The sequence below is a fragment of the Ambystoma mexicanum genome, chromosome 4q (assembly GCF_040938575.1).
Source record: "Ambystoma mexicanum isolate Mex_15411 chromosome 4q, UKY_AmexF1_1, whole genome shotgun sequence".
In the NCBI taxonomy this organism is placed as follows: domain Eukaryota; kingdom Metazoa; phylum Chordata; class Amphibia; order Caudata; family Ambystomatidae; genus Ambystoma; species Ambystoma mexicanum.
This window is the reverse complement of record NC_090928.1, coordinates 495,036,032-495,060,134: the sequence shown is the minus strand read 5'-3', so window position 1 is coordinate 495,060,134 and position 24,103 is coordinate 495,036,032. Positions and strand designations below refer to the sequence as shown.

The window sequence follows — 24,103 nt, the reverse complement described above, 5'->3', positions numbered from 1 at the left end:
CGGCCCCCTCACCCCTTCCCACTCCTGCCGAGGCTGCTGCAGACATCCGCGGGGGGGGGGGATAAGCCTGGAGGACCCGTGGTGAGTGCCCCCGGGGAAGATTGGGAGCCGCTGAGCGTGGAGCACCCGCACCAAGGGAGCAGTAGCCAGTGGGCGAGGGGTCCTCACCAGCCACCCACCCGGGCTGTCTAAAGGATGTCTAAATATTACAAGGATCTCCTCCGGGAGGTGGACTCACCGCGTCACCTGCCACCACCTCGATTCCACTGTGGTGGGGGCCCAATCAGACGGGGAAGATACCGCAGAGGACACAGGGGCCAGAAGGTGGCGTGGAGAAACCCCAGCGAGGTGGTGAGCGGCACCCCAGAAGCGGTGATCTCCTAAAGCCATCAACGGGTGCTCCCCGGGGGAGACCCGCCAGGGGTCAGAGGCAGCCTCACCCCCCACCGGAACAGGCGCAGATGCGGAGCCCCCCAGGGGGTGACCAAAGGCTTGTGAATCGGCTGAGAGGAGAGCGATAAAGAGACAGGAGCACTCCCCAATTTTATAGGGCAGGTGGTAGATTTTGAACACACCCCCCTCTCATATCCCTACCAGGGGAAGGAGGGACATTACCACAGAGCACTTCAAGAGGGCACTCCTGAGTAGCCCGCCTGGTTGATACCCGGCAGGAACGTGAGAGGCATCCAGACAATCTCTCCAGGGAGGATAGGAGGCCAGATAGTTTGAGCCCTCCAAGAGCCGGGCCATCTGTGGAGAGAGGGGGAGGGCCGTGTCAGGATTGACGTCCACAGGAGGGTCGCAGACCAAGGGAGCCATGGAAACACACGGAGCGAGAACGAGAAGACGCTTGAGCAGCACCCCCTGCCCGCCAAAGCAAGGGCCAGCTCTAAGAGAGCCAGGCACAATATAAGGTACCTCCGCTTGGGTGGTAAGTGAGCGCAAGGGGCACTGGGACAAAGGCACAGGAGGAAATTATCGAGCAAATACCCCAGCCAAAGTCGGGAGCGGGCCTGTCCAAGCAGACATACTCCACGTGGGGGAACACAGAAGACTTTGCATAGTGTGCCCCGCACAGATACAGAGAGGGGAAGCTGGTGCCAATTCGTGAAGAGAGGAACCCCCTACGGGACGCAAAATGTCGAATAATAAAGGGAAAGGGGGCCACCCCAGGTACAAACCCATTCCACTAGGCAGGATGCGAACCAAATACAAATCTGGTCCTCAGACGTACCAAGAAACTAGAGAGGTAAAAACCCATGAGGATTCGCCGGGAGATATGAACCAGGCTCCTCAGCAACCACTGCAGGCTTCGAAGGAGAATATGCAAAAATGGTTTGAGGAACTGCAGGACAAATTTATGACCACTGTGCAAGAAAAGCTTGCATCTTTGAGAGAGGACATTAAACAATCAGTGCAGGCGATCAGAACGGATGTATCCAAGCTGGAAGAACGGATGGACACACTGGAAAGAATCGTCCAAATTGTGGAAGAGGAAACACAGGAACATCTCGTGAGGCTCACGCACAACTTAGAACTACAATGTGAGGACCTAGAGAATCGCTTGTGCAGGTCCAATATATGCATCAAAAATATGGTGGAGACGGTGGAAGATAAAGATCTCAAAACAGCAGTCCAAGAAGTCTTCAGGGACATTTTGGCAGCGGAAGAGACAGAAGGCATCAAAATCGATAGGGTTCATAGGGTGGGCCCAAGAAGATCAGGGGAACCGTGGGAACACCCCAGAGATGTCTTGGTGGCCATGGCTTCATATCCACAAAAAGAACAGATATTATGGAAGGGAAGAGCAATGGATTACATTAGGATGAATGGGGTGGAGATCCAATTATATCAAGACCTTGCAGTGGTGACTCTGCAGAAAAAGGAGGGCCATGGCCCTGGTGCTGAAAAAACTGGGGAAAAGGAACATAAAGGTATAAATGGACCTTCCCGTTCAGAATTCTCTTCACTTGGCAGGGTAAACAATGGAGAGTAACATCCTGCGAAGAAGACATGCAGGTGATGGGCATCCAGGAAGAAGAAAATGCCGAACGGAGTCTGCGATCAAGGGAGGTTGCGTGCAAGAAGCCATGGGAATGGGAAACAGTGCAACACAGGAAGAAACAAGCAGGGGGAGGAAAACGTTGAACACACCAGAATTACGCAGAGGAATGGTTCAACGACAGCTGTGCTGAATACAAGTAGGGGTTGGAGAGAACAGGAGACAAGTGCAACCAAAGAGCAGTAGGAAACGTGGCCCGGTGGGGCATCACCGCCGGAAACCAGGAAACGAGAGGTAAATGCAGGGTTTAGAACTCCCTGCGAGGTTTCCCCCCCCCCCACCCCTCTGAGTTTTAAGAAAGCCAGGAGCGACGGGCTTAGCGCCCTAGCAACTTTAGGTCACTGGGCCTCCTCGGATCAGTTGTTGATTTGTTGGGATAGTTAAGTTTTGGGGGTGGGGGGGAGAATGGTGGGGGGGAGCAGGGAAGGAAGGGGGGTCTTCCGGAAGCATGGGCGGTGCGGGCCATCAGGAAGCACAGGTATCTAATAGGGGTAAAAGGGACATGGAAAGGCTGAAAGTCCTTACGTTCAATGTGAGGGGTCTAAATGCCCCGGTAAAGAGGAAAAAAAGTGGAGAACCGCCTAAGCAGGGAACGGGGAGATGTTCTATTGTTGCAAGAGACCCTCATTAGATCCAAGGACAATTCCAAACTACGATTACGGGGTTATAAGCAGATAATACAATCCAAAGCACCAGACAAAAAGGCGGGGGTTCTTCTTGCCCTTCGACATAACAGTGACATACAAATCCAGAGCACACGGGTAGATAAACGGGGACGTTATTCATTTGCCAATGCCCTGATCGAAGGGACGGGCTACACGCTGGCGTCAGTTTACGCACCTAATTCAGGTTCATGAAGGAGACGACAAGGAACCTGGAGGAATTTTCTGGGGGGGGGGGGGGGGGACACAGCAATTCTGGGTGGGGTCCTGAACACGGCATGGCACCCATCAACGGATAGGATCTCATGGAACCACCAGGGCCAGGAGGCGCCTTCAAATAGTCTCTGCCAAAAAGACATGAGACATGGCGCTATGTGATGTTTGAAAGGGCCTCAAAAGGGATTCACTCACTTCTCCCATGTTTATAATACCATGTCCAGGATAGACTACGTCTGGGTTTCAGGGGGGATACAGGGGAATGTCCAAGGGATTGAAATTGGTCCAATAACTCTCGGATCACGTCCCCATATGGATTGATTTAACAACCACAGGGAAGGAAAGCTCCCTGTGGAGATGGAAGCTCCATCAGGATATACTTCTAGACCCCCTCCTGTGAGATAATATTCGTGAAAAAAATATGAGTATTTTGCCGACGACACAGGGAACACCTCGTTATGAACACTCTGGGAGGCATTCAAAGCTGTCCTGCGGGGTCATATGATCACCTTGAATGCGTCCAAGGATAAACAGATATAGATGGGAGCAGGAACTAGAACAGAAATAACAGATACAAAGAATTTACGAGGGACCCCACATTGAGTTTGAAGAGTGCTCTGAGACATGTGCAGGATCAAGTAGAGGTGCTTCGTACTAACAAAGCTGAGAGGAGCCTCATCCATCTCAAACATTGGTATTATATAAAGGCCAACAAGGCGGATAAACTCTTAGCCAGACAGCCAAGTACCAGACAGCTGGCGCTTACGATTAAGAATGTGCGGAATGGCCGAGTGCGCATGTGCGAGCCGCCGATGAGGAGCTAATCGCACCAGCTCCCGGCAGCCCCCAATATCTATACAAAAACCTCTCCCCCCCCCCCGCAGGAGTCGGAGGCCCCCAACCCAGGGCACCACCAAGCAGCAGAACACCCCTGGAGGCTGACCACCGCATCTCTGACAAAAATCGGAGCGGCCACAGCAACAAACAAACCCCGGGTCCCTCGCTACCCGAGATCCGCCATCTTGCAACCAGGCAGCTGCCGAATATACGTGCCGCACCAGCCCTGCAGGCCCCCTGAAGGAGATCCGAGGCCGTGCGCCACCCGCGGGGGCTCCTGCAACACCGGGCACACACTGCAGGAGAGGCGGAAGCCGGCCGTGCCAAGACACGGAAGACCACTGGCACACGCGGTGAGAGGCTTCCCTCTCCCCCTTGATCCCCGCAGGAGTGCCGACCGAAAAGTGAGGTGTGGCCTGGGCGAGGGAGGCTCTCTCCAAGAAGACCTTGCCACGACTGGGGGCGGCCAGCGGATTGCCCTCACCCCCCCCCAATACCACCTAAACATCATACGCCTGCACGGCCGCCACCAGCCAGAGACCCGGAGGCTGAGATCAACCACACTGCTCTGGTTGATCTCAGATCAATCAGAGGCCCCTCCCCACCCCCTCTTCTGATCCCACTCCCCTGGGATTCTGAGGCCACAGGACCACGCCACCTGAATAGGCCTACCCAGATACGAGGGCGCTCAGCCCACCCACCACTCACGGGCTCCAGCACCAAAGCAGAGCCAAGGCAAGACCTCAGAATGCAAACAGAGGGGAGCAATCGGCAGTACCTGGATATGTGCCAGGTAAACACCCACATACCCCAAGCACCACTGTCCACATGACGACCCAGGCCTCAAGGGCAACCACAGAACGGCGGCCAGTGAGCCTCAGAATAGACAGCCAGCCCCTCCCACCCCCCCCTCCCCAAAGGCCCTGCAACACTGGAAGCGACCTGGGCACATCACTACCAGGCCAGAAAAGAGGAAAGGAGCCCCCCAATAAGAACTCTACTCCCTCTAATGAATGCAAACAAACTTGGGGAACCCACCATCCCTCGACCCAGACCCTGGGAAAGGGCAGAAAAGACCAACAGCTCAATATCCTGCAGACGAAACTGCGCAGATACCAGCAACACCCCTAAAAGGGCCCCCTCCCCCAGAGACCTTAACCACACTGGACAACCCACAACAGCAGTGACCACACACAAGGTGAACGGACTGCACAGACACCTGCCCCAGAGAGGCTGTTAGGCAGAATTCTCTGTAAAGGCTAATTTCCCCAAACCTAGTGAGTCCCCCAGCAGCTTTGCTGGATTTTTGGGGTTTATTTTTTTCTCCTGCTAAGAGTGAGACTCTTTTTACTCCCACTCTTAGACATGATTTGAGGTGTTCCTTTATCTTTACATGTGTTTTATGGGCTATGGGGTCTTTTACTCCATAGGGTCTCATGTTTTTAATGTGGGTTACACAGCACCCTCCGTGTCGTAACCCAGGGGTGTCGTAGCGACCCCCCAACATAGACTCCATATCCTGGGACTGATTACTATCGCCCAGGGCATGTAAAGACACCATTGGCTTTACTAGTCCCAAAGTATGAACAGAAACCAGTACAAACCATCATATTGTGGACGTACTGGTCGGGGCAATTCGATTGCCCCGGGGACTGTTTTGGCTGGTGGCAGTGGACACCACTTTTTATATTTGACCGCGAATATATCTCTATGGGATTTTCTCATTGTTCGAGGCTACTAACTTTAATTATTTAATTCTTATAGCCTTGAACATACCGCCGGTTTATTTATTTAATATTAATTCACCGGTTGGTATTTTTTCCCCAGAACTCGATTCTAAAATGGCGCTTGTGTTCTCTTCTGTGACTCCAACCCAAGCCGAGCCCTTTGTTCCACTTTTTGGCGGGCTTCTCCACAGAAGCCTCCAAAATTGGTGCCACTCTGTCTGGGTACCACAGGGGGTGTGGGAGGGGGTTTAGGCACCCTGGACTGAGTTACCTTGGTAACTCAAGTTGCACTCTTGTGTGATTGGCCCAAGTGGTGAGCCGGCCGGCTCACTACAGCATGTTTGATTGACAGCTAGAGCGAATGGGGGTGTGCTGCATAAAAGCAGGGCTTTGGGGACTGGAACTTCAGAAATCGCCACAGGACCCAAGAATCCGAGGAGGGAGAAGCTGAGCCGACCTGCAACGACGACACCACCGGTGGAGCCCTGCTGAACCGTCTCACCACTTTTCCCAACGACAGAGGAGATCTCCAGTCCGGAGAGTCTTCTTCCTTTGAGTGGTGGGGATAACCAGTTGCGCCTTCTTTTCACCTTCCTGGAGCATCTCGTGGCCGCCTTGCCTGTGCCAAGCACCCGGCAACCGGAATACCACGGCTTACCACTACCGCGAAGAGAAGGGGAGTACCTTTTAACCGAAAGACCTCTGCAGCTGGTTTCTTCCCTGGCAGTGCAACGACCTTCTTTCTTCCATGGCGAGACCTACTCTTCCTCTGGACGAAACACCGACTTGCACCCGCTGCCAGGAACAACTGCCCCCGCTGGAGCTTCCTTCACACTTAAGGTACTGTGTCCCGCCTGGCTTCCCTTGCGACAGATCGTTCGGGGTGACAGTAAAGCCTCGACTTTCTAACCTGGGCTGGCTTGGGACAACCTAGCCAACTTTTCCTAACTTTAATTTCATCCTTTTTGTGCAAACTATCTACAAGACTCTTAGGGCATAACCCCACTGTGTGAACGTGGACCCCTTCTGCTTGCTCTCTCCAAGAGTGACCCTTGCAATTGACTTCCTTGCTCTCCAGTAGAACTCTGCCTATCCTGCTTTACTGTGGTTCTTTTAAAAGTATTGAAACTTGTGTGCTTCAATAACTCTGCCTTTTTCTATAACTTATTAGAGTGCCATCTTATGTTAAGGGCTCACCTCTGTCTGAAAATAAGTGGTGTTTCTCACTAAGACTTGCCTAATAAGTAATTAGGGTTGTATATATATATAATAGTGACTGTGCTGAATTTACATCTCTTTTTTGCTAGTGTAATTTTCAAGTGTGTCTTTAAATAAATAATTATATACTTTTACACCAAAGCTCTGGTCAATGTTTGCTTGTGCTACTGTATCTCTGTACCTATTGTGTATACTCTACATAGTGCCTAACTCTTCTTGAGGGAAGTCTGACTGCTCAGCCACAGCTACCAAGTGAATCTGTGTGGTACAGACTGCTACCAAGTGGGTTAACTGCCAAACACATGTAGTCTTAAATCTTTTGCAGTGGTCCCTAAGGGAACTGCACAGGTTTCTGCCTAACAATACACAAACTGGTGCCCCGGCAGGTCAAGAAAGTGCAGACCAACCCCCGTAGAAGATTTGTACTGCTACTCAATTCCTCGTGCAAAGAACCCAAACCACAAAGGAGGCCCTGATAACGGCTTAAGAAGCCCTTAGCAACATAGCCCTGGATAACGCACGGACTGCTCACTGACTTGCTCGAAGCCAAATTTACGAGAAAGGGGACAAAGCAAATAAGACCCTAGCCTGGCTCGAAAGACGCAAACAAACAAAAGGGCATGTGCGGACTACCCGATCATCTGAAGGGGAACTACTAACCACAGACTCCGACATAGTGGAAGCATTCGCCACCTTTTACGAAAAACTTTACGCCCCACCCATAGGGGACCCCACATAGGCTCCTTCTAAATTTCTTGACCGGATCGAGATTCCGAGGCTCTCCGCACAACAAGCAGACCTCTTTGATGCCGATATCACTGAAAATGAAGTGCAAGAGGCGCTTGCACAGCTTCAAACCGGAAAGAGCCCGGGCCCCAATGGTTTCCCAGCAGAGAGCTGTTAATACCTCGGCACCGCGCTACCTGGACACATGCATCGGATGTTTCTTCGAAGTAAAGAACAAGGCGCACTTCCCCTAGACCTCAGAAGAGCATGCATAGTGGTCATACCCAAAGCAGAATGTGCCTCCTACCGCCCCATCTCACTGATCAATGGGGAAGCCAAAGTCCTCGCCAAGATACTGGCAAATAGACTCCAAGGTAATAGATTCCCTTGTCCATCCAGATCAATGCAGATTCATGCCCAATAAGTCCACCCGCATGAACCTACGCAGAGTCCAACTTGCCCTTCATAGGACCCCAGAAATACTGTGCACACTGGCCCTCCTGACGGTCAATTTTGAGAAGGCATTTGACTCAGTCGGGTGGGAGGCCTTGTGGGACATCATGGCCCGGATGAATTTTGGGCGAGACTTCATCTCCTGGGTTAGACTCCTATACGCATCCCCAGAAGCAACCATAAGGGTAAATGGCAAAACTTCTTGACTGTTTCCACTGGGACGCGGGACCAGACAGTGCTGCCACTTCTGTCCCCTCCTATTCTTGCTAGCTATTGAACCACTAGCAATTAAACTCTGATCGGATAAAAACTGGTCCGGATTCACCTAGCCAGGAGGAGAAGATCGGCTCTCGCTTTACGCAGACGATCTCCTCAATGCCGACTGTGTCCCACACCCTCAAGAACTACCAAAACGTTGCCGGCCTAAAGGTGAACGAGCAAAAAAAAAAAACATCTACTTCCCGATCCAGGGTGGTGACACTGCGATCCTCGAGACCTGTCCTTACCACGTCTGCATTCGAGAATTCACATACCTAGGCATACGTATCGGCCCGACCCTAGACAGATACCTCCAACTCAATCTGCAGCCTGTACTGGACAAATTTACCCAAGATGTCTCCCACTGATTATCGCTCCCCCTATCATTAATGGGCAGGGCAGCTCCGTTTAAGATGACACTCCCCAGACTCCTATATCTTCTGCAAAATGCTCCACTCCCCATCCCCCACAAAACATTTGCATGCATAGACAGAAGCTTTCGCGCATTGCTTTGGGGCGGGAAACAACCCAGAATCGCTCTTACTACCCTCCAATGCTCTGTATGGGAGGGAGGCATTGGATTGCCATGTATACGCACGTACTATCTACCATCACAGAAAGGGGTGGTAAATGAATGGCTATACAAGACTCGAAAAGATAGGACTTAATCCTTTATCAACAGTTATCCATTCATCTGAATGCCATTGGTTAATTCAAAAAGTACAAATTTTAATGGAGATAGCAAAATAGTCTAAAATACATGATTAAACCCTCTAAAAAGATACAAGTGTATCGTGTTGACAAAGACAAACATTAAGAACATACAATTCTAAAAGATCTTGGAGATAATGACTTTCTAATCTCTAATTCTTCTATTCTAATTCTATTCAATAATTAGGATTAGATTGTCCCTTCATTGGAATTTTCAATTCACTCAGACAGTTTAACTAATTAGACTGACAAAAAATTCTCGACATGTTTGTCCTCTGTGTAGGTCTTGGGACTTTCTTCAGGAGTGGTCAATAAGGGGGGTTTAGAATGGGCTTCAGCTAAGTGTGAACTCTTCTGGCCTCTTCTTTAAGATGATAATAACTGTTGATAAAGAAACATTAAAAAAGAATCAATTTATGTTTCTTTAGACCCGTTTAGAGGTGTCAAGAAAGACTACAGGGTCCATTTGGTTACCTGGTCTTCTTAGTGTGGGGGCTTTCTTGATTAGCAGGCGAAAAAATGTCCACATATGTTGGGCATCAATTTCTTGGGAGGAAGGATATTCCTACCGAATCTGCAAACAACAAATTATTTTATTTACAAGAAAGTCTACTCCAGCCTTCAGCTTAGAAAACACAAAGCATTCTGGTAATTGCAGTTCGTCTGCGAGGTCGTTTAATTTGGAGAGGAGTGGTGTCCTTTCTTTAAAATATATAGAAACCATAACCAATTACTAAACGTATTTTAAACATAATGGCGAGATCATAATAGCTTATCCCTTATGCATGGGTTCTTAAAAAGGTCGCATTTTAGTCAGCTTACCAGTGGTTAGTCACTCTCTGTTCTTTTCCTTGCCGCGATGTTTTGCGGATGTGTTAATGCAGTTTTAGCTTCTGTGTAGAGGCTTCTACAATTGGTTTCTGAAATAAACCACACGGGTTGTATCCGTTAGTTCTAAATGGATTCCTGTTTCCCATTGCTGAAAACAGTTCGAAAAAAAGACTTCAGTAAAACTGTTCTCCAGCTATTCTTAAAGCTAGAAAAGTGCTAAAAAATGCTAATAGGATGTTAAAAAATGCAAGTCAAATGCTGAGTTTAAATCTAAGTGCTATCTTACTTCTCTGTATTTCAATACTTTGCACAGGCTACCGTGTGTATCATGATTTACCCGTTTCTTGGTCTCTAGTAATTCCCAATGGTGCCACTACAGGGTGGAGTGGTATCCCTGTGGGCTGGTGTCTTCTATGGGCTGATTTTAGCTCCTTCTGTAAGATCCTCCTTCATGGGTGCCTGCGCCTGTTCTGGTTAGTATCTATGTTTGGGCCGCCATTTTGAGGGGTCTATATATAGCTCTCTAGTAGTCCTTTTTTAGTGTTTATGTCATTAAAGGGCCTCTACTTCAATTGTGTTCTCTGGCTCTGCTATTAACAGTCAAAAAGAAGGTTTTGCCGATGATTATAAATTATACATTAGGGCGATCAGATTTTTAACCAATCTATAGACTTGTTGAGTCCTATTTTGTCACTTTTAGTTAAAAAAATTAATCTCTGTTCTTTTTCAAGTAGGATTCTATTTTTTGTATTGTGATCTCTCCCTTGTACCATTAGTAAAACGGTCCAGCTGAAGTTTTCATAACCATGTTGTGCTTCCCCAAAATGTTTTACTAGAGGTGCGTTAGTGACTTTATTTTTCAAACAGCTTTTATGTTCAAGCATCCTGGTTTTTACCTTCCGGTTTGTTTTCCATATGTAGTGTTTATTACACAGACATGTGATCATGTATACTACATATTCAGAATTGCAATTAGTCATTAGTTTTTGTTTCCAAGGGGTGAGTAACCCTATGTCTATTTCTTTGGTTTTTTGGGTTAATTTACACATTGCACAATTAGTGCATGGGTAATGTCCAATTAAAGGTTTAAGTCCCCAGGATTCAGTCAGGCTCAGGGTTTTTGTTGGTTTTTCTTTGAGTTTGTTACTACTCACTCTGTTCCCAATCGTCTTGGATTTTTTGTATGCAAAAAGAGGAACAGGAATCCCTATTTCACTCTTCTCAAAGATTTTCCATTGGGTTTTTACTATTTGGCTAATTTTCAGACTCAAATTCGAGAAAGTGTTAACACATACTAGCATATCTTGTTGCAGTTGTTTAATTTTTGCTTCTAGGAGGGCTTCCCTGTTCGCCGCTCTTTTGGCTGACTTTTTGATCAGTTTTTTAGGGTATCCTCTTTGTTTTAATTTGGCCGTCAGATTTTTTGCTTCTGTTTCAAAGTCTGCATTTTTGCTGCTATTTCTCTTGAGTCTTAAAAATTGGCCGTATGGAAGGTTATCTCTCAGGTGTTTAACATGATGACTGGAGTAATGTAAGAGTGAATTTTTTTCTTTTTTTTATGGTAGTGTTTAACCAACAGGCGCCTGTGCTCATGAAAAATGGTGAGGTCGAGGAAATCGATGGAGGTTTTTTGAATATTAATGGTAAATTGAAGATGTGGGTTACAATTGTTGAGCCAAATTAAGAATTCCTCTGCTTTTTCTACTGTCCCTGCCCAGATTAACAGGACATCATCGATATACCTCGCCCATGACTGTATATGTGCTTCAAAAGGATTTGTTGTGTAAAGGTATTTTTTCTCAAAAAATTCTACAAATAGATTAGCTAGGCTCGGGGCCATCGTAGCCCCCATCGCTGTTCCTTCTATTTGTTGAAAGTATGAGCCTTGAAACTCGAAATAATTTCGTGTAAGAGCTATTTCTATACACCACATAATAAACTAGCTGGGTACTGGGTCGTTGTCAAGTCTATTGAGTAGAATTTCGCTGATTTCAAGTGTAGCTTGTTGAGGGATGTTAGTATATAGGGATACAATATCTAGACCTATAAGGAGTGTTTTCGCGGGATCGTATGGGAGATTTTCATATTTATTGATCACATCTTTGGTATCTTTTAGGTAAGATCTCATTTTCTCTACATATCCTTTCAGGTAGTGATCTGCATACTTAGATAACGGTTCTAAAATAGAATTAATCCCTGAAACTATGGGTCTACCCGGTGGTTTAGTCAGCATTTTATGGATTTTGGGTAGGCAGTAGAACTTGGGTGTTGCTTGTTCCATTTTGTTCAGAAAAGCCCATTCCTGTTTGCTAATCCATCCTCTATCACAAGCTTTGGTAGTTTTAGTTTCAATGAGGTTTTCCAATTCTTTTGTGGGATCTGTAGGTAATCTCTTGTAATAGTTCTCATTTTCTAGTTGTCTGTGGCATTCTTCTATGTATTCTGTCTTATTTAGCAACACTATAGCTCCCCCCTTATCTGCTCTTTTAATAATGATCTTATCATTGGAAGCTAGTGATTCGATCGCTGTTCTCTCATTAGTGGTCAAGTTTTGATACATAGGGATGTTCTGTTGTTCCAACTTGGCTACTTCCGCCAGAACTCTTTTTTCAAAAATTATTGATTCTAGCGAGTAAGTGTATGAGGGGGGACAGAAAGTAGAGGGATTTTTAAGCCCCGAGTGGTTCAGAGTGGTAGGTTCTCTATTTGTTTCGTTACGTGTAGCAAAGAATTCTTTGAGTCTTATTTTCCGCATACATTTTTAAAAAATCTGTGCGGAACAGAAAAGGATCATGAAATAACGAATCCTAGGCCCTTTTCCAGAACTTGTTTTTCCATGTTAGTAGGCGTATACGTGGATAAATTCACTAGAATTGATTTCGGCTCCTCAGGTATCTCTGGTCCCCGTTCCATTGGCCCTGATTGGGCCCTTGGTATAAAAAAGGCCGTGTCCCTTGATTCCCGTTTCCTCTTTTTTGTCTATGGCTGATGCCAGATTACCATATATATGCATTGAGACCGAAACTATGCACCCCGTATCACCCCTTCAAGTCCTATACGCCACCAGTAACCGAACCTCGAAAACACCAAGAATGTCACTCCATATTCGCCATGTCTGGAGGGAAGCACATAAGCATATAGGCTGGGGAGCAAAACCAACACTAGCCCAACCCATATGGTACAATACACACCTCCCAGAAATACAGAGAATGGGCTGTTTCGAAAACTGGGAAAAGCGAGGAATAACTACACGGGCACACGTGATCCAAGAGGGACGCATACTAGAATTCGAAACTCTCCACAACAGATTTGGTCTGACGCCGATGGACCAGTTCTGACACGCACAGTTGGCCCACGCCATACACACCCAATTCCAAGACATATCCACCATACCTCCCTGCTCCCCCTAGAGACCAACACTCTTCCGCAATGTATTCCATCCGAAGTCACCTCCACGCTTTACCAAGCCCTCAACTCTTTCGGAACTAAAGAACTCACCAAACATGAAAAGTTGTTCCTAGCAGTGGCACTGGGAGCAAGGAAACTGCTGATCGCTGCAACATGGGGCTCGGCAGACTATATGCTTGGACCGCTGGATCAATGAACTAAGCAGGTGCGCATCTATGGAACGCTGCATTTACAACGTGCGGTGCTGCCCCCGAAAATTTGAAAAGATATGGGGGAATGGCTAGACACGTACTGAGATGCCCCCCTCCCCCTCCCTACCCTCCACACCCCACTCCTTTACACCCCCCGCCCCCATCTTTCACCTGTCCTTATCCCGGGACATGTCACACTGCCAGAACTACCACCCACTTTCTGACTCTCAGGTGTGCCTAAGACACCCCTATGGCTTTGTTTACCGCCATTGTCAACACTACCATAATTTTCTTTCTGATGAATGCCCATGTTTATGTTTTGTTGTTTAAACTCAAATAAAGTTATAAAAAAATAAAAATAATTAATGTGCGAAATGCACAGGGGGAGACCCCAAGCACAATCCAGCGAGATAGGAGAAGTCTTTAGAGGCTATTACCAATCACTGTATGCAACCGATCAGCCTAATATGCTGACCAAGACGCTTACCTAAGATCTATTACCTTGCCACAAATTACCGAGCAGGAAAGAGTAGCTTTAGATCGGGATAGCGAGGAAATCGAAGTGAAGCCAGCAATAAAGGGACTTCTGCTAAACAAAGCACCGGGCCCTGATGGGTTCACGGCACAATTTTATAAGAAATATGCAGATATTCTAGCCCCTTTCTTAAAGTTATTCAATTCTTTTAGGGAGGTGGGAAATGTAACACCATCCATGAACAAAGCCAAGGTGTTAATCTTTCATAAAGCTAGGAAGGACCCATCCAACCCAGGGTCCAACAGCCCGATAGCTATTATGAACCTTGACTGAAACCTCTATACCAAGATCTTGGCAGCAAGACTATCGCCGCTGCTCCCCCGGCTGATTGCGGCATATCAATTAGATTTTATCCCCGGCCGGCAAACACATGATAATTTGAGGAGATTGACACCTGGTAGAAAAGATCAGCATCACACATACCCCAGAAATGTTATCACTGGATGCCGAAAAGGCTTTTGACCGGGTGGAATGGTCAATGCTGTTCAGAACGCTACAACATATGGGGTTCGGGGAACATTTCATGGAAATGATTAAGGCCAACTACAATACTCCGTCCATTAGAACAGCCATAAATGGGGAAGTCACGGGCAGAGTGGAGATTAAGAGGGGCACAAAACAAGGATGCCCACTTTCCCCCCTGTTAAACGCCATTTTTCTGCAACCACCCTTAATCCGAATCAGCGGGTCACCCACCCTCACAGGAATAGAAACTGCAGGCCAGCAGCATAAAGTAGTTGCATACATGGACGATATGCTGGTGGCCCCTATGGAAGCTATTCAGGAACTATCCAATTTTGGGGCAATTTCGGGCTTAAAATCAATAGAGCCAAATCAGAAATATTAATCTTGGCAGGGGATAGAGGGGACATTACATGTAAAGCAGCAGCTCTAAAATTTAAAGATAGGACTAGACCACCTATACGGCGCCAACTATCCAGACCTCCTGGGGAAGGTGAAGAGGGATACGGAACAGTGGAACCCACTAGCGATCTCATGGTGGGGACGCATCTCCTCGGTAAAGATGACCATTCTCCCGAAGTTGGTTTACTACTTTCAGGCCATCCAGATAAAGATCCCCAAATCTTTCTTTAGAGCACTCACTAAAATAATATCTGCGTTCATCTGGAAAAGGAAGCCCCCCCAGGATATCCAGCTCAGTTCTAACAGCCCCAATCCAGGAGGGTGGAATGTCTCTCCCGCATTTTTATAAATATCAAGCGGCACAGCTGTGCGTGCTTAAGGAATGGATTGGGGAGGCCCAAAAAATGTGGGCACTGCAAGATAGGGTGGTGGCGAGATTTCCCCCCTGGTGGGGACATTGTGGAAGGGGAAACTACACAGGCATTCAAACATTCGGATTAGGAAGTGATGAAGGCACCTTTGAAAGTCTGGGATGAGCTCCAGCGGAAGGGCCTCCTAACAAGAGCAGGGACCTTTTACAACCATGTTTGGGAATCCAGACTCCTCCCCCCTAACCCTCCTGGGGATGGAGAAAGGGGCATTTGGTATTTGGGAAGAAGCAGGATGCACTAAAATAGGGGAAAGGTTTCAGGACCAAGAAATCAGTTCATTCGAGGCCTGTAAGGGATTGCTGAATCTTAAAGAGGTGGACAGATATAAATATGACCAGTTAAGACACTGGTTAATGACTCCTACGGTCAAACAGGCTGCCACAAGGGATTTCACCCCGTTTGAGAGATTTACATTGACCAACCCCGGGTCCAAGAAACTGCTGTCGTTGTTGTATAAATTTATAAACGTTCAACAACAGGTACTTAAGTGGAGTTATATGCTTAAGTGGGAGCGTACCTTGGGGGAACCTATCAGTACAACTCAGTTGGAGGATCTCTGGAAGGGCATCCCTAAACTGACTAGATCTGTCCAAATGTGGCTGAAGGTGGTGATCCAGTGGCACTATACCCCAGTGAGACTAAATACAATGTACCCGCATACACCAAAAGGGTACTGGAGAGGCTGCCAGGGGGAGGTCAGTTGGAGACATATTTGGTGGGACTTGAGGGATTCTGGACTGAAGTAAAGTCCCAAATGAAGGGGAGGTTTCCTCAGGTGGACCAATTGGGTGAGAAGGTATGGTTGTGTGGGATGAGGGACCAGATCGCAATTTTCAAACTCGCAATGGAGAAGCTTTATGGGTCTGTTGATAGCGGCATGGGCGACGTTTGCCCAAAACTGAAAACAAAAAGGAACCACCCCTATTGTTCAGCTGGCTCCAGAAGGTGTGGACACTATTAGCAATGGAAAGACTAACACATAATATTCAAGGCACAAAGGGATCTTTCACAATAGAACGGGGAGAGGTGTTGGAATATCTCCAATCGGACTATATGGAGAAGTGGTGCCCACATAAAATAAGAATCCTGGACATGTTCAATGCATAATTATTGCTCGTGTAGAACAGAAGGGGGGGTGAGGGGGGAGTTGGGGTTGAATTTTGTATTTGAAACCAATAGAAATATAAACACTTTTTTTTTAAATTGTCCCTGGACCTAGTATGATAGCAACCTTGTCTGTCGCTCCCCCATCCCCTTACTGTCCCCCCTCCCTCCAGCACTAGCTGAAACGTTGTCAGGCCTAGTACGATAGTCGCTGGTTTTGTTCCTCCCCTCCCTTTCTGCACCCCTCTCCCTCACCTTTTTCCCTCCGGCTCTACCAGAAATGTTGGACAGGAAACTACCGTACTAGGACTGACGTTTCCATTTCCTTCCCACTCTCCCCCTCCCTTCCTTATCTTTGTCTTTGTCTTAGCTCTTGCACTATCTGAAATGTCGTCAGGCCGAGTACGATCATTCATTTCACATACTTACAGTTCATGGCCTGTAAGAATGTTGTATTTTCCCTTGTTCCCTCCCTTGCCTTGAAGCGCTTTAAAACACATTGTGCATAGGCGCTATATAAATAAACTATCATCTCATATACATCCTGGAGATCTACCACCCTGAGCCAGTCGTCCTTCTGGAGAGAGGACTTTATTTGGCAGGGCATAGTCCTCTGGAAATTCTCTTGGGGAAGAGAAAGATTGAACTTGGAAAGATCAATAGTGCACAGGCCAGCCTGGTTGGGTTTGGGCACCATGAAGAGACTATTAGTAGCCCTCCCCATGCTCCCATAGGGGACCAGGCCGCACCGATCTGAGGTCTAGAAGTTTCTGTACCTCAGCTCTGAGAGAGGGCTACCCAGACTGCTGGAAGGGAGGGTTGAAAGGTGGGGTAGAGGAGGCGCAAGCGGAAGCCCGCCCGAGCGATTGACAAAACCCATCAGTCTTCAGTGATTGTCTGCCATGGCTCCAGAGGAGACGAAATTCGTCATCCCACCAGAGTCTCGTGCAACCGACAAAATATAATTTGGATGATTTGTCAGCAGGGAGACTACCTGTGCCAGGAGAGGAGGCTGTTGGGCTAGAGAAAAACCAGCAACTTTGCCCCTGCTGCTTACAGCCGGGCCCGCCAGACGGAGCATCAATCAGCACGCACAACACAACTGAAAACCCCTGAATGCAGAGATGGGCAGAGTTTGGGACCCTGACTTCTGTGTATAAGGAGCCTTAGCTGGAGCTTTCGCCAGAACCGATAAAGACTTGGCTGTTTGAGTGCTTGCCTTGGTCTTTGTTAGTTCCTCATCTGTGGAGGAATGGAACAATTCCTTACCATCAAAAGGAAGATCAAGTACCTTGTCCTGCACTTCCTTTGAGAACTTCATAGCATGCAGCTACGCTTGGCGGGAGATGCCGACCCCAACCACGAGGCCTCAAGCGGAAGGGTCTACGTGATGTGCCGGAGCCTCCAGTAGATTCTGTGCCAGCACTCTGGCGTCCGACAAACTGACTTTGAAGTCCTCGAGCCTATCCGCAGGAATACATTACTGGACCTCTGCTAGTTCCCGCCATAGCTTGACATTGGCCGCCAGCAGGATAAGCTCGGTGTTACCCTGATGAAGCTTAAGAGCTGAATTGAAAAAGACTTTCTTCTCAATGTCGTGAAGCAGCTGGTCATCCTTGGAGAGGATTTGGGCCTCTGCAGTAGAGGTTGTAGATGCTGGCTTGGACTGGAGGGTGGCTGCTGTCACCACCATCGACGGCGGCGGGAGCAGAAAAGGAGATCTCCTTAGAGGTATGAAGCTTGTAGCGAACATCAATCCTCTAGTTGGGATGCTGCCCGGAATGAGGTTTTTCCCAGACCTTACGGGCCTCAGCCAAAACATCCTTCTGGAGGAACAGGCTAATGCGCTCCTGAGGCGACAGAGTGAAGCTCCAGAAAGCACCCCTTCTTGTGGAGCTGGGGCCTCGGATACTGGAATGTCAAGGAGTGCCATCATGTCCAGCACTCAGTCGTGAAATGCTCTAATAGAGAGGGGAGGCTCATCGCTGTCCTGGTCCACCTGATTCTCGTCCAGTGAAGCAGGAGCAGAGGACTATTCTGCTGCACCTACTGCCTTGGGTCCTAAAGTGTTGTCAAGCTGTGCTCCTGGTGTTTTCTCTACCGGGGAAAGTGTAGGCAGAGGAGGAAGTGGTGCAGGCGGTCGACAGGCAGAGGTGGAGGCGGAAGAAGCACCACCAGTACCTGCATAGGATCTGCCATAGCAGAATACGGTACAGGCGGTCTAGGATACATTTCCATAAACAGATCCTTAAAGTACGCCTTAATGGGATCAGAATGCATCTGCGTCTGAAATTTCCCCCAAAAAAACGCATCCTCGGACGAAGGTCTAGGCGCTGGAGTGGGCAGATTCCACTCAGAAGCGGCATACCCCCAGGAACGCAATGAGGATGGTTACCAGGATGGACCTCCACCAATTGGGTTCCCATAGACCAACGGTGCAGATGCAGGAAGGAGCGAGACTGTATGAGGCAGCGGTGTCCGAGCACGCCAATCCATTGGAGGGCGGAACGGGTTCTTATTATCCACATAGCGTGGAAAAGGCTGCTCTACCCCAAAAGGAGCCCAGCACCAGCCGTAGTGAACAATGGTGTAAGCGAAGTAGTCAAAATGGCCTCTGTGGTCCGGGGAGGTTGGGCTGCCATTTTTCAACACCTGGGGCGAACTGCGTCATAGCGAAAGTGAGGCAATAGTCTCCTAAGGGGCCTTATGTGCCATTTTAGCCTTGAAGCAAGGAATCTCAGCAGAGCCAGTACTGGAAGGCCTGTGGTGCGTGACTGCCTTCTTTGCCCCTCGACAGAACTGGTATCACCACGGCCGTGAGCATGGGAAGGCTGAGAGATGCATCTCACAGCCAGGACATTCGAAGAGAGTCCCTCAATTCTGCCGGTGTTCGCTTTAGCCCCAAGAAGGGGAACCTCGGGTTGAACCCTGGTATGTTTAGCCCCCTCGAGAGATGCCTAGAGACGAGACTCTGCAGTGAGTTCCAGATGCGGAAACCTCAGGGCAAACCTTAGTACCCATAGCCACAGAACTGGGCCCAACCTTATCCCCCAAATGGGGAACCTCGGACGAAGATCCTGTTTTGGCAGGCCTGCTGCGAGGACCCTCGTAGAAAGCTCTGGTGCACTTATTAGGCCCCTTGCAGGACACCTCAGGGATATCCCTGATAGAAGAGCTACTTGAGCCCCTCCCGGTCCTGGAAGATCCTGGGAAGGAGCCCCCTGGCTGGGGTGCCCTAAAAAGAAAAGAACTCACTGGACTTTTTTTTGTCAATGAAAAGCTGCAAATGCGGTGGAGGAATGCGTTAAAACACCTCCTCTTACCCAACAAAACAACACTGGAGTGCACGAAAAGAAAGGGAGTCGCAATAGAAGCAGGAGTCCCAACGGTGTTCCGGGCCTAGACACTCCAGGCAAAGAGTGGTGATCCACCCTCGTGAAACTAGGTTTGCAGGATGAACACTGCGGCATAAACTGAGGACAAGAGGACTGTGGAACCGTAGCAGGGAGGAAGGACAAAGGGAATAAAAGAAAAAATGCCCAGTGACGCTAGTGGGTCTGACCCAGACCACTTGGAGAAAAGGACTGAAGGCGATGCTCAGGGCAGCGCTAAGGAGGGAGGGGTTATGACCACGTGCGGTCCCCCCGCTTTTACATAAAAGGACAACAATTACATTTTTGATGCTTTTTAACAAAAGTGCTCCGGTCCCGTCCCGTAGGACGGAATGTCCCACAAGAATGGAGGAAAGGGGACGAGACATAGGAGTATGGGTGTGGGGGCGGGAGAGGGAGTAAGCGGCAGGGAGAAACAAGACGGTGGAACCTTTCTCCAGCTGTCAGGAGCTCCCTCTGTCTACACTAACCCCCACCCCCTTCCATTCTGAATAGGACCAAAAGACCTTTGGTATGCTGCACCTTGGTATGATGCTATTCCTTTGGTGAATGGGTGTGCCCTTGTATTCCTGTTCCTGGGACAGCTTCTTGTGGAGTGCCTGTCCTTAAGAACAAAGAGGCAACCGCCAGTGGTGCAAGACTGAAGCTCTGGGGGGAGTTTTGAAACAGCAGTGCATATCTTAAGTGTAGGCCTTGCACTGCAGTCACTGGACTGTCACAGCAGCTGTCAAATTGCACCTGTGACCTCTGAACCTGTTTTTTGCCACTGGCGAGCAGGCACCGCAGATCAGTTTACTGAAGTAGTAGGGCACAGGTTTGCACTATGCTTTTGGCATTGGGTTTATGGAAGGGCAACACAATTAGCAGATTTCCCTTGCCGAGACAGAATTACTGGTATCATTGTATTAACTTAACAAGCCAGGTCTTCCAACCCACACCCACTTCTTTCCCTCACCAGATAACAATCTATCACAATGCCCATCTCAAGAAAATGGTCCGAGAGCACAGCTCTCAGGGGTTTTACAGAATGCGAACTATACATGAACAATTAAGATTTATAAAATAATAAAACAATACACTTCATAACACAACATGCTTCGTACTGGAAAAGCAAGGTCTAACAACACCATGTTGCACCTCTACAATTCCATCTCTGCCTGCAGCTGATCGCTCCAGCCTGCAAACAAGACGCAGTCCAGTGAGTGGAACTCACGTGCCTCCTATACCGGTTCTCAGGCAAGGATTCCTTACCCTCACGTGTGACGTGTCACCACATGTGCTCATCTCCAGAGATGGGATTTAACATCCCAGTTGCATAGCCTTATGGCTATTTCCCAATCTCTGACAAACAATTGTGGCTAGTCTCGGCCATGCCACGTCATTTTGCTGATCGTGGCTGCGTTGCCCCTCTGTGCACCATCACTTCTAATGAAATACACAATCTATGGTGGTTTTCAAGTTTTAAGATGTTCGAGGTTTTAACAGGGCACCCGAGGCATGGGTAAACATTTCAAGTTGCAAGTTGCTAGCCAGTTCCCCATATGCACACAAAATCTTACTTGCCATAAATACAATATTGGCTATAGGAAATGGATTGTCTGAGGAAAATGCGCCCTTCTAGAGCGTAAGCTCCAGCTGCTATTTGCAATATTCCCACACGGACTTGGAACATATTTATGTCATCCTAGTAGTACACGGTCATCAATTATGTTGCATCCCAATGACCACCTCTAATCTTGTGCTACGGCACTACACCAACTTTTGACATGGATTCAACCTTGGGCTTTACTGGCCCTCCTCTCCAGTCCGTAGTCTGTATGAATGGTCGGTAATAGGACCACGATTGCGGGCCTGCGATCCCCACGTATACGAAGTTTTGGGGACAAGCTAGTAGTCGTGAAGGCACATTTTCATCATCCTGCGCCACCAAGAAAACATGAATGCCAGTTCCTACGTGAGAAAACAGTTTGTGGTTTTTAAAATTAATGACCGGGTGAGAGGGTGTAACCACATAAGCACGAGTTGCCCATTATTGCGGTAAGCAGTCAGTCCAAATATATGCTATTAGAACAATCAGTAGCAAGAAGAATAAAAAAAAAAAGCTAGTCATCTTTGCAAGTCAGCTATGTTGTCATTAGAAACATTTTAATTACTTGGATGCATGCCTTTTCTCAGACTACCTAAAAAACAATTTACTCACTTGGATTTTATCAAAGCGTAAAAGTTAAATGCAGCCTTCCCCTTGGTTCTTTTTTTCTCTCAACTCGGTCACCACTGCTGTTGTAGCGGGTTAACCACGAATCACCATCTGTCCTTTCCTATGTGTTAGGTTGCGATTTATAACCCGCATGCTGCGATATTCATTGTCTCCAGGCGCTCTAAGCACGTAGAACACACGTTTGCGGAGTAAGTCTTCAAAAATGCAATAACTTTGTAGGTTTTACTTTTTTGTACAGTTTGTCTTACTTTTTATACTCGGACTTCCAGAAAACAAAAGGTTACATTTCCAAAATATTCTCATTCATTTATTCCTTGCGAATGTCGTTATCAGACGCGATCGCCCTTCTTTTGTAAAGCACTGATCAGAACATTGCATCTGCCGAGCTCCGATAGCTATGCTAGTTACAGACTTTAAACAGGATGCTGCAACCACACAGGATGAGAGGTTCTTGTTGTTACAAGTTACCTCCCTGGTATGTGCAAACTTCACCTCTCCATTAAGGGACAAAATGAACAGCTTATTTTTGCTAATCAAGCATAAGTATATGGCTCAACTAGTTTTAATTTACCATGTGCAAGCAGCAACACTTAAAGGCGGTTTTAAACATGTGAAGAAAAATGTAACATCACGTTTAAAAAATGTGTGCGTATATTGAGAGGCCTATAGTCATGTGTGCAATGTAGAATAAAACGTGTGCATCCAAGATTTGAATACATTGGTCATTAAGAATTTGAGCCAGGACATGACCAGATATAACACCCGATGACATAACACTGATACTGCAAGCAACATCTGTATACGAATACAACAGATCCAATATAATTAGTGCGCTTCTAAACATTCAATTGGAAACAGATTGTTCCATATTTTACCATCACTTGCTCGTTTAGAAACAGAATACAAATTATGGAGCCGCACAGAGACGATAATCTGGTAGCATGCGTGAATTTGCAGTGCCAAAAGTAAATGTATAATATTGTTAACCAGCAGCAACAATACTTCGAAATAAAATATTATACACTTACTATCTGCTACTAACACATCGGACCATTAAACCCAGTATGTACGAGTGATGATATGGTTGCCGTTTAGATTGATTACAAACAATGCTAAACCTTTAATCCATACTTGATTGAGCATTTCAGTAACACATTTTATCGGTTACTGGCACATTTGACAAGAAGCTGTAACACTATGCATCTGTTCAACACCCTCACAGACATACCTGGTTTGACAAAGCTTTGGAAGAGAGCAGCCATGTACACTGCATCACGTTACAGTTGTTCTTGAATACGGCACATAGATCAAACACAAACTGCTACAACTGTGTCTCTAGCAAAGCGGCCCCCGTAATTTGTGGCTACCCTCCACCCATAACCCCAACCCACCAAGGGTGCCACTGAAAATGTCCAGGGTGAGTACCGTGTGGCAGGGTGGGAAGGAGGCTTGTGAAAGGCAGTATACAAAAACAGTTTCCTCACTTCAATTGAATGTATAGGGTAATAAAAGATTTGTTACATCCAAAAACACCACATATCGAACATTAAAAAAGGACTTTTTGAAAATACGCAGAAATGTAAAAGCAAGGAAAATAAGCATTAGAGGTTTTAGAAGCTTCACATCATGGTGTGTGGTAGGAGCAATGTGTGTTGTGTGGCATACTCACATCGAGCATCAACGACCAAAGTAGGGAGCAAATAGCTAGACCTCAAAACCTTACTTGGAAACATGATCAAGTATTTAAGTATTACAATGTGTAACCACAATTACTTCTATATTGTATGGTGCTACTCTAAAGGGTGCAGGGGTTAAAAATAAAATGTGTGGAAGGTTTTCAACGAAAGGGATCATGTACCTGACCGAATTGTCTTCACCGTTACATTAATGCAACAACAGTTCAAGCTGGTAATGCCTACTGTGATGACCAGTTCGCACTTCACTCACTGTGCTGTACCAGATACCCATAGACCAGACAAGAGGCACTGTTAAGAACGTGGGATCGAAAAGGGCTATGTTGTAATGGGTGTGGTAGGCCAGAATCAGTACTCTAGCAATGAGACATGGTGTAACGTTATTTTGTCAGCTTTAAACAATCTTTACCCGTTAGCTTTGCCTATTAAGATAGGAAAAAAAGATGGTAGTCAGAATGTCTGTAAGCTAATAACAGCTCTCTGTCCCTGTTCTCAACAGCGATGATTAATCTTCTTGTGTATATCGACATCATGTTAATCTGCCACTATGCGTTTCGAGTCTTCC

At 47.3% G+C, this 24,103-nt stretch overlaps 1 protein-coding gene across 3 annotated transcripts in view; it reads right to left on the bottom strand.

Annotated features, from left to right (window-relative positions):
* PPP4R3B (protein phosphatase 4 regulatory subunit 3B) overlaps positions 1–24,103 on the bottom strand; it is an 820,721-nt gene that overhangs the window by 685,989 nt on the left and 110,629 nt on the right. The window contains exon 1 of one of the 3 annotated variants that reach the window (XM_069608060.1): positions 9,345–9,414. The exons of the other annotated variants lie outside the window; for them this stretch is intronic. Coding sequence (XP_069464161.1) covers positions 9,345–9,399 — 55 coding nt within the window. The 5' untranslated portion in view covers positions 9,400–9,414. Of the gene's footprint in view, positions 1–9,344; positions 9,415–24,103 lie in introns of those variants that run through there. 3 annotated transcript variants of the gene reach the window in all.